This window comes from Brachionichthys hirsutus, chromosome 4, assembly GCF_040956055.1.
Source record: "Brachionichthys hirsutus isolate HB-005 chromosome 4, CSIRO-AGI_Bhir_v1, whole genome shotgun sequence".
Taxonomy (NCBI): Eukaryota; Metazoa; Chordata; class Actinopteri; order Lophiiformes; family Brachionichthyidae; genus Brachionichthys; species Brachionichthys hirsutus.
Window position 1 is genome coordinate 432,681 of NC_090900.1, and position 10,658 is coordinate 443,338.

Genomic DNA, 10,658 nt, shown 5'->3' on the forward strand with positions numbered 1-10,658 from the left:
GTTCTCATTTCATGAATTTGTACGAATATTTATCAAACCAACAGACAAGTCAAAAAACGAATTCAAATACTACATAACAAAGATTTGGGCCCGGCCCAACCCAACCGAGGTCAACTTAACAAGAACTCGGAACAGAGGCTTCTTAAATAGGGGTGGAGTAACTCAAGTAACTCAATCAACCAGCCAAAGTAAACCGACTTAAAGAAATCAGAAGTTCAATTAATCAACGCAAAAATAACTATAACTTGGCACAAATTAATAAGTGAATATTAAAGTGATTAAACAAATGAACTCAAGAGTAAACTTAGGAATTACAGAACACATTGTGATGTTTGATAAATGACTTGTAACTTGTTACAGAGAGCGGAGGCTCCTTCCACATTGAGGCTGAAAACCAAATCTACAAGATCAAAGCCTCTGACACACACAACACATACGGTACACACATTGTGTATCGCTAAATGATGTCATTTATGAATGATAAAAGTTGTGTTTTGATTATATTGTATGTATGATTCCATATATCCTCTTAGGGTTTATAATGACCTCTGAACTATACAGTATCCGTCACATATCCGTCTGATCCTTTCTCTTGTGTAATATCTTAGTATTTTGTTCTTCCTGTTTCAGTATGTAACCCCTCAATGATGTTTGCTCTCTCCTCAGGTCCTCTCATTCATCTTCAAGCCGAGACTCACTGATCAACCACCCTGTTGTTCCCAGTTCTGGGGATAACCCACCCACCCAGTGTATCCTAAACGTTGACTTAAGGCAGTGGTTCTCAAATGGTGGGGCGCGGTGCGATGTCAGGGGGGGCGCCTGTGACCGCGGAGAAAATGTTTTTTTGCCTTACGAGAGTAAAGTGTAATTGCACATCCACTCCAGTAGTTGGCAGTGGCGCCCTGATTGTCAGAGTGCGCGCAGGGAGTATTAGCAGAAGAAGAGCGGCCGTAAACAATCTACGGTGGGAGAAGAAGAAAGACCTAACTTCCTCATTTTCTGTTGCAGACAAAAAAAAATGGTAATAAAGTTATTCTTTGTTGTAAGTTGATCTATATTTCTTTCTTTTTCATATTTCTTTGTATGTTAATAAGGATACAAGAGTGTGTTTTTTTTCGGGGGGGGGGGGGGGGGGGGGCACGCAAAATGTTTTTTTCTTCCTAGGGGGGGCGCGACAGAAAATAATTGAGAAGTACTGACTTAAGGTATGCAAGTTTTCTAAAAACAAAGCAAAAATAATTGCACATAAAATGAATGAAACCTCAAGCCGAAGGGTCGAAGTGGCGACCCTCAGCCCCTCCCTCTGTGAATGTTCTTAAAGAAAGGTGGCCAGCATTATTCAGTGAGGCTCAGGTGAGAATGTTAATGTTTCCTTCCCACCAGGACACATTCATGTGTTCACTCTCGTCTGTCTTTTAAAGAGTCCTTTTTTTGTGCCTTGCTCACTAGATCAAGGAAGAGTTCTGTCGTATAACGACGGTTTCCTCAGAGGAGACGTTCATGATGAAGCTTGATGGGTTCACGCCGGGTCTGATGCGTGCCAAAGGAGGAGCTGCTGGTTCCTGCTGGACACTTAAACTAGAAAGACAATCAGAGATTGCAGACCCCGCCTCCAATAGACTATTTGTCACGGCTGTGCCGCTCACCACGCCCACTTCCCCCCCACCACAGCTCCGCGCTGCAATCAGCTGATCCCTGTCACCTGCTCCCGCCACCAGCTGCAGCGGATCACCATTCAGCCCCGCCCACGACATAAACCCAGCCCAGACAACGCACCGACGCCAGATTGTAGTGTCATGTTTGTCCTCCTTCCAGCAACCTTCCAGCGCCTGCCTCCCCGTGAACCGACCTTGCCTGTCCCCGGAACCCCGTCTGCTCGCCTCCCGCCTCTGACCCGTCTGCCCGATCGACCCGTCTCTGTGCCTGCCCCTTACCTGCTCTGTCTGCCCCTCTGGACTGACCTCCTGGTAACGAACAATAAAGCCGTTTCTGGACTCCCGCTCAAACCGCCTCGCATTTGGGTTCTTACCTGCCTTAGGCCTGACAGAACAATCTGGCCACAAGATGAACCCAGCAGGCGGCGCGACTTCTGTTTCGGACAACCCGGTCCAGTGCCACGAGGAAGAGCTTGCGTTCCTGGCCGAGGCGCTCCAGTCCCTGGGAGCCCGACAGGACCGCAACGTGGCGGCTCTCCAGGGGCAACTTCAAAGGGTGGCAGAGAGCTGGCGCGGTCACCCGGCCGTCGATCCACCCAGCCCCGGACAAGCCCACACGGAGATGCGGCTGCCTCCTCCCGAACGCTGCTCCGGAGCTCCGGGTACCTGTCGTCCCTTCCTGGTCCAATGTTCCCTGGTGCTCGAGCTGCAGCCCTCCGCTTTCCCGTCGGAGCGATCCCGCATCGCCTACATCATCTCCCTCACGGGGAGAGCGCGGCACTGGGCGACGGCGGAGTGGGAGAGGCAATCACCCATCTGTTCCTCCGTGTCCCGTTTCACCGAGGAGGTACGGAAGATTTTTGATCAGGTCACCCCCGGGAGAGAGGCTGCACGGGCCCTGATGACGGTGGCGCAAGCAGGACGCTCCGTCGCTGACTACGCCATTGACTTCCGCACTCTGGCGGCCGAGAGCTCCTGGAATCCGGACGCGCTGTGCGCCGCTTTTTACCACGGGCTGTCGGAGGACATTAAGGACGAGTTGGCGACTTGTAATCCTCCGGTGGATTTGGACGCCCTGGTCGCGTTGGCGGTCCGCATTGACGCGCGCCTGCGGGAACGCCGGAGAGAAAGAAGCCGCTTCGCCCCTGCGTCCCCGGCGGGCCCCTTCCCCCTTGCCCCATGAGGTGGCGCCACCGCGGCTGAGGAAGGAACACCGCACCATACTGCAGAGCCCATGCAGTTGGGACGGGCACGTTTATCTCAGGAGGAGAGGGAACGGTGCCTTCGTCAGGGCTCCTGCCTGTCAGCCAGGCCATTTCCTCACTGACCGCCAGTCAGGCAGAGGGTGCTGGTGGGCCATACCGTCACACAGAACAAGCCCTCGCGACCCATCCTCCAGGCCTGGCTTTAGTGCACCGGCAGAGACCACCAGGCGGATGCCCTCGTGGATTCCGGCGCGGATGCGGAATTCTCGGACATTTCCGTGGCCAACCAGCTGGGCATTGAGCGCGAGGCGCTGCCTGCCCCCATCCACGTCACGGCGCTTCTCCTCGGGTACCCTTGGCTCCGACACCACAACCCCCAGATCGACTGGGCTACCGGATCAATCCGTGAGTGGAGCCCTCAATGTCTCTCCTCCTGTTTAAAGTCGGTTATTACCCCCACCACAATTCCTCAAACGGTCCCCGAGGGTGCCGACCTCACTGGTGTCCCGGAGATATACCTAGACATTAAGGAAGTGTTCAGCAAGGCCAGGGCCACCTCCCTTCCTCCTCATCGTCCCTATGAATGCGCCATCGATCTCCTGCCTGGAACCTCCCCTCCCAGGGGCAAACTGTATTCTCTGTCCGGCCCTGAACGGAAGACGGTGGAGGCCTATATAAGGGAGCCTGTGGCAGCGGGGATCATCAGGCCTTCATCCTCTCCTGCTGGCGCCGGCTTCTTCTTTGTAGAGAAGAAGGACAAAACGTTGAGACCCTGCATCGATTGCCGAGGGTTGTACGACATCACTGTGAAGAACCAATACCCCCTCCCGCTCATCTCATCGGCCTTTGAGACCCTCCAGGGGGCAACCATCTTTACCAAGCTCGACCTCAGGAATGCCTACCATCTCGTTCGTGTTAGGGAGGGGGACGAATGGAAGACCGCTTTTAATACCCCCAGTGGCCATTATGAGTACCTGGTCATGCCCTTCGGCCTCACTAATGCCCCTGCTGTATTTCAAGCACTGGTCAACGACGTACTCCGCGACATGCTCAATACATTTGTGTACGTGTATCTCGACGACATACTGATCTTTTCAAGAACCGTGCAAGACCACGTGACCCACGTCCGCAAGGTCCTCCAGAGACTGCTGGAGAACCAGCTCTTCATCAAGGCAGAGAAGTGCGCATTTCACGTCGGCGAGGTGGACTTCCTGGGTTTTGTCGTCAACCCAGAGGGGATCAGGATGGATCCCGAAAAGGTCTATGCCGTTACGGAGTGGCCGGCCCCGTCGTCACGCAAGGAGCTCCAACGGTTCCTGGGGTTTGCCAACTTCTACAGACGATTCATCCGTAACTTCAGCTTGTTGGCGGCCCCACTCACAACCCTGACCTCTCTGACACTATTGGATCTTGTGAGACAGTAAACAGGGCTTCCGGATCAGAGTGGCCAAACCTGCTCTAGCGTGCTGCTCCGGAACGCACTACAAGACTCCTTCTGGACTCTTTTTCCCATCATGCCATTTGTAGGGTTTTACCAAACCCTCTTCCGGTTCTTTGTTCTCCTTCGTGGGCGCGTAGTAAATGAGGAGGACGTAGGTAAAGATTAAAATATTTATATAACAAACAGATCAGTACAAATTGGTTTAGATTATCAGCGCTGAGGTTCGATCATGTTCCTTGTGTGCGTCTCAAGTCCGAACAAAGGGCCGCCCTCTGTTTCCGTGTGTACATATCCATGGGCCCATCCCCTGAGCGGGTGGGGCCCGCCCCAGCCAATCTTACCCCCTGTTATTCAGCGTCATTATGTGTCGTCACCAATGAGACGTTCAAGTGTTATCAGTGATAATAATACTGTTGTGATGTCGGCGTGGAATCACGCCGTGGAATCCCATCTAATACGGGAATTCCCTACACATTCTTGTCCCTCCCTCTTAAAGTGGCAGTTTACAGCAGAGGCACAATTCCAGATGTAAAAATAATTCTAGAATCTGGATCCAGATCCGGATCAACGCCATTCTCGGGGAGGACCGAGCCACGGACAGAACCTTGCTTGTGTAAAAATTTCAAGTCGATTGGGTTTCTAGTTTTTGAGTTATGCACTCGGACAGACAAACAAACGCACCCAATTGCAATACCCTCGCCTCCTCTTCGTCGATGGTAATAAAACCTTTGGTTGGATGGAAACGGATCCGGATGACAATGAGAAGAATAAATACAGAGGAGAGCAATAAATACAGAGGAGAAACGGGAGCAGATCACATCGACCTCGTGACCAACAATCAGCTGAGCTGAAGCTTGAAGCTGGTGATGGGATAATGGGTCGCAGGTGCGTCTGCTCTGTACAGCCGGTCCGTCCTCTGCCACGCCCACTGCCGAGAGAGAGAGAGAGAGAGAGAGAGAGAGAGACTGATCGAATTTTTTTTGCCAGAAACCAAACCAAATGTTTCCTATATAAAATATTTAATCATTTCTAGCCGTCTAAAAATCAAAGCTAATAATAATGGAAAAAACATGTTTTTAATTGATATAACACGCACACAAAATAATATAATAAATGATATATTACTGCAATCTAAAATAAGATATGGTTTTATTATGAGTTCTTACCTTCCAGACAGAAGATAGTAGCTAACGGCGGTGAGCAGTGTGAGAAGGAGGGAGGGGTACTTTATGCAGTAATTGTACCTTACAGGTACTCTTACATGAACTTAGACATAGTAGTTCTGCCTCTGGATGGCTTTGTGTTCTTTATGTTCCTGCTGGTTGAGGATTGTAAACATCGTCGATAGACTCCGCTCGTACTGGCGTGTCCCATTACTTACGGACACCACGGTCACGTTGATGGATCATTTCCTGCTTCATCTCCATCGTCATCATCGTCTTTTCTCCTCACTGCCCTCCTCGCACTCGCTTCCTTTGGACCCATCCCTGATCAGGGATCCTCACAGACACAGCCAGAACCAGGTCAATGTGGGAACACAAGAGGGAGACGTGCAGGAGACGAGGACGGGAGGTGGACAACACTGGACTGAACCAGTGAAGCTACTGGCAGCGCCCGGACATCTAGCGCCACCATATGGATGCGTGTTCGCATCTCAAATGTATACTCGTATCTTAATGCAAAATATTGGCAGGCTGGCTCGTGACTTTATTTTTTTTTCTATCAATCATTCCATTCCCTCGTTTCCCTTCTGACTATCATGTACAAAATGAATATCAATCACTTCCTGTCTGATTTCACGGACCTGATGGCCTCCCTCAAACAGGGTCAGTTTCAGGTCAAACCTCCCGAACGGCCCAAGGCGAGATGTTATCATGTGTACGTGAAAACACGTTTTCAAATATTGCTGTTTCTGCTGGAGGAGATAGTGGGTGACGTTTATCCTTTCCTCGAGGAGAGGAGGATTAAAATATGTAAATCAGCGTGAAAGGAGAGGCAAGAGACAATGCTAGGCAGAGAGCGCTCCCTGAACCTTGGCTAGCCTCATTATAACCTCAAAAGAAGGCAAATCCCACTCAGCCACGCCTGAGATCATCACTCCTTATCAACCCTCACGAATAAGGTTTTCAACAGAGGATAAGCAAAATGAGCCACAACAGCCTGCCTGAATGAAATCTCGTGGGTTCATGCGATGATGTGACGTCGGCCTCTGGTTCGATTAGCGTTGATTGCAGCATTTATCAGAGGTTCACTTCTAATGGAAATCATCATACATCATCAACATCCCATTAACTCTGTTATTTGTTTATTTTTTGTTATAAAATTACAGCAATCTTATTGATATTGTCCCATTTCAGCGCTTTCAAACAGACACACAAGACCTATTGGGCATGACAACCTCCCCGTGTGAGGATCTACGTTTCTGTAGCCACAGCTGAAGAGCTATTTAAAAGCGCATCGGTGCACAGAGCAGGGATGAGCAGCGGACTCAAGAGGGCCTCGCCTGATGCTGGGGGGACACCCCGGGTTAGACACACAGGAGCAACGCCGTCCCTGTCCCCGTCCTCGGTGAGGTCATGACTGACATTCTAGGTGTATAAAGACCAGACCACTTCTACTCTGCTATCTGTGAGTAGATGGGAGCTGAACATCAAGCCGTGCTGAAGCAAGGCATCACCAGAAAGTCCTGTCCCAATTTTGTTATAGTTTAAATTAGGATTTAATTTCAGGCAAATTGATGCCCTTTCAATCTTTTCTGTTACAGACTAAGAAAATCATGTTAAAGTTATTCTCTGTTGTAAGTTGATCTATTTTTTTCCCTTTTGTGTTTTCTTTAATGCTAGTAAGGATATAATGTTATGCAGAGTGTTAAACCTTTCCGGTTCTGGTCTCCGAACCTTGGTTGGGGGACACCGGGGAGACGTCTTCTCCAGGGCCGGAGGCAGCTCGTCCTCCGGGGTTAACCTGGATTGCAGCGACGCAGGACGCCAGACGTGCTGAATTACTGAAGCGGCTTTATTTCCTTTGCACTCAGAACAAGACTCCTTTTTCCTCTCCTATCGATATATCTCTATATTCCTCCTCGTTCTGTCTGTCGCTCCTTCACACTCTCTCTCTCGCTCGCCCACTCACTCTCCTTCTCTTGCTCCTGGGGGGGGGGGGAAGGGCGCATGCCCCAGCTGGGCACACACACACACTCTTCCACATCTCACAACAAGAGGTATACTTATAACAATTTTATAGACAAATGACACAGACACAGAGACAGCCATTCACGCACACACTGCGGGATATTTGGAGTACTTTATTTGCCTAACGTGCAAAATGTGTAAAGATTTTTAACGGTCCGTTAACTGCTGCCAATCAAATGGTGAAAAGGCTCATAGATTTGTGACTGTGATGAAGTCAGAGTCTCACCAGCCATGAAGTCTCTGCTTCGGACAGACATTGAGCCCTGTGGGTGGGCAAGCAGGGGACAAATAATGTCCAAGCAGGCATGCGAAGCTTCAGAGGACTACTCCTCCCAGAACCACTTGTTGAGTTTGAAGGTCTTCTTCTCCTTGTGCAAACGCAGGTAATCACAGGACAGGCAGGAGCGCTTTAAAGAGGTGTGCTTCTCCACTACCACTCGAAAGTGCCGGCGCCACTCAAAGTACTTCAGGTAGGCGTTCTCATCTTTGTCCAGCAGCAGCAGGTATTCCGCCAGCTCCTTAGGTGAGTCAAAGTCATTCACGTGGATGAAGGCATCTCCCTGGATGAATCGCTCATAATTCCGTCTGGGCGGGCCCAGAACGACGGGCACTGTTCCCAGAGAGAGCGGCTTGAAGAACTTCTCAGTGATGTAGTCTGTGTGGATGGAGTTCTCAAAAGACAGGTAGAACTTGCAACTGGTCAAAATGCTGGTGTAGTCTTCTCTTGAAATCCTTCTCCCAGAGGCTTCCCCATGCACGTGAACTTTCATGTGTTTGTGCAGTTCCTTGTAGTATTTCACCCGCTCATATTCTTTTCTCCAGTTGCTCACAATCCAGCAAACCAGCTTGTTTTTGCTGGGCAGGACAAAATCATCCCTGCTAGCCGCTGCTACGAGCGAGCCGAAGGGCACCTCGATGTCGGCATCCTGACGGTAATTGAGAGTCAGATTAAACAGGCTGTCGATCCCCGGAAGCTGCTTTAAGAGGGTGGGTGGTTCAAAGTTCATCCATATCCATTTCTGGGAAGATGGCCGCTGGAGCTGTGGCAGGTTGGACAGGTCGGTGTCGATGTCCCGATGGTGGATAATGACCCCGTCTGACTCGTTGTAGAGGCTTCTGTCTGCTGTGAGGAAGCAGCCCTCGATGTCGTAGAAAGACTTGCACATCCGGAGGTTGAATCGTCTCCCGAAAGGCCAGAGCCAGATCAGCACCGTCATGTTGCCGTTGTTGTTTTTGTTGGTCATGTTCTTGACTTTGGGTTGAAACTGGATCAAAACCAGCAGCATTAGGCCTCCCAGTACGACAATGGCTGTTAGCAGTTGTCGCATGATCCTGCAAGGTGGTGCAACAGACGTTCTCCGTCCTTCAAAGGGCAAGTGAAAGAAAAGAAACAGGTTGGTGATCTAATAGTGTGAAGCTGCTGCACGTTACCACCATTAACCTCTCATTGGTGCTTCTTATGTTTGACTATCTGCATGTGAACAGTGTTCCCCTTTTGTATAATTTATGATTATTCACAGAACAAGGTGATGCATTTGAAATAATTAGATTCAGTAACAATAAAGGAATCGTAATCAATACCAACCTCCACCGACACGATTATCAATTAATGCATCTTCAGGTAATCAATTCTTACCTTTGGTATGCACACATTCACCCGTCTTGCTGACCCAGTCGAGAATTTGAACCAGCGGGCTGTGTTGTACTAACTAGCAATGGCCAGTAGGGGGCAGCAGACCCTGACAGAACGGAGCTGTGTATCTTTAATTTAAGATACTGTCAATTTAACGTTAATTACGGAACTAACTAATGGATGGTTTGTTTCGCCGACTAAAAGGCAGTGTAAGGATTATTAACAATAACTAACAAAATCCATCGGAGCCTATATTTTATTTTTAAATGCTTTTTATTTATTTGTGAATGTTTCAGCTGTTTATAAAGAAGCACAACTCTGTCACCGGGAGGCATCGCTGGCGAAACAAATGCCAATCTTCTCTTCAAGACACAATAGAGCCCAAAAGAAAAAGAGCTTTCTGCCGTGTCGGACCATTTTTATTTTATATCGGCAAATAAGGCATTTGCTTTTATTTCCTTGTTGTTTTATCTGTTTCTTCCAGTTTCCACTTGATCGATTAGAATTGTAATCCATTTCAAAGTGACTCAGTTTAAAGGATTCATTTTATTTCCTGCATTTGTTCGACAGAAGTAAGAACTGTCCTGAAGGCGTTGCAGAGCCAGGCATGATCATGAGGCCGACGCGCTGCAACTTCCTCATGGTCGCTCGATAAATAATACATTCACATTATTTTGTTATTACTACATTTTAGACCATCAAGCTTGACGGTCATGATTAATTTAAAATGAATAATGATTTATTTTTTGTGAGGAACAACATTTACCAGCTCATCCTGCTACTCAGTGTTAAGAACTTTAATATCTACCTTAAAGAATGTAATTACTAAAGATGGTTGATCATTAATCACAAATTTTCCTACAGAAGAATTCTGGAATGTGGACTTTCCACTGCAGCTCGCCTTGATGCGGCCATGAAAAACAGGATGAGCCAGTTGAGCCATTGGATTTACGCGGAGTGAAAACAATTACCTCTCTAGATAACCTTAAAGCAGAAAAGAACAGCCAATAGTATTAGTCGAACTGTCCTTTTGTGTTTTTTGTTGCCAACCTGGTACCCAAAAGGTGATAGCAGGTTTAATGAATGCAATGAAAACAAACAACAATGAAGAGCACACATGGTCATTTAACAACGTCCTATTAACAAGCAATTGACTACTGATATTTAAGTATTGGATTAAATACAGTACAAACCGGAGAACTTTTCGCTGCTGTGAAACTATTCAGAACTTACGATTAGAACTCAGCTGGGCCTCAAACGCCACGCTCCACAACTTATTCTTAACAAACGTGTCAAGCCGGGCGAGAGCTTCCTGCTCCACGTAGCTCCACCTTCCTGCTAAACGCACGCTGCTCTGCCTGCCACGCCCGTCACCAGCTCCTCCACATCACCTGTGCTGCTCTGGACACCTGCTGCCCATCTCCTCATCAGCCTCCCTGCATTTAAGTTCTGCTCAGTCCTACGTCCAGTACTCGCACTCGGGTTTTGCTTCCTGCGTACCTGCCCTGCTCGTTTCCTGGGTTTCACCCTGTC

General features: G+C 48.7%; 1 protein-coding gene across 1 annotated transcript; it reads right to left on the reverse strand.

Moving 5' to 3' along the window:
* Window positions 1-7,665: 7,665 nt before the first annotated feature.
* On the reverse strand, window positions 7,666-10,395 carry LOC137918249 (4-galactosyl-N-acetylglucosaminide 3-alpha-L-fucosyltransferase 9-like). Its single transcript, XM_068761013.1, has 2 exons — window positions 10,359-10,395; window positions 7,666-8,855 (listed from the first exon to the last, which is right to left on the reverse strand). Exon 2 carries the CDS (start codon window positions 8,818-8,820, stop codon window positions 7,816-7,818), a length of 1,005 nt encoding a protein of 334 aa, XP_068617114.1. The 5' UTR covers window positions 8,821-8,855; window positions 10,359-10,395; the 3' UTR covers window positions 7,666-7,815.
* Window positions 10,396-10,658: the final 263 nt, after the last annotated feature.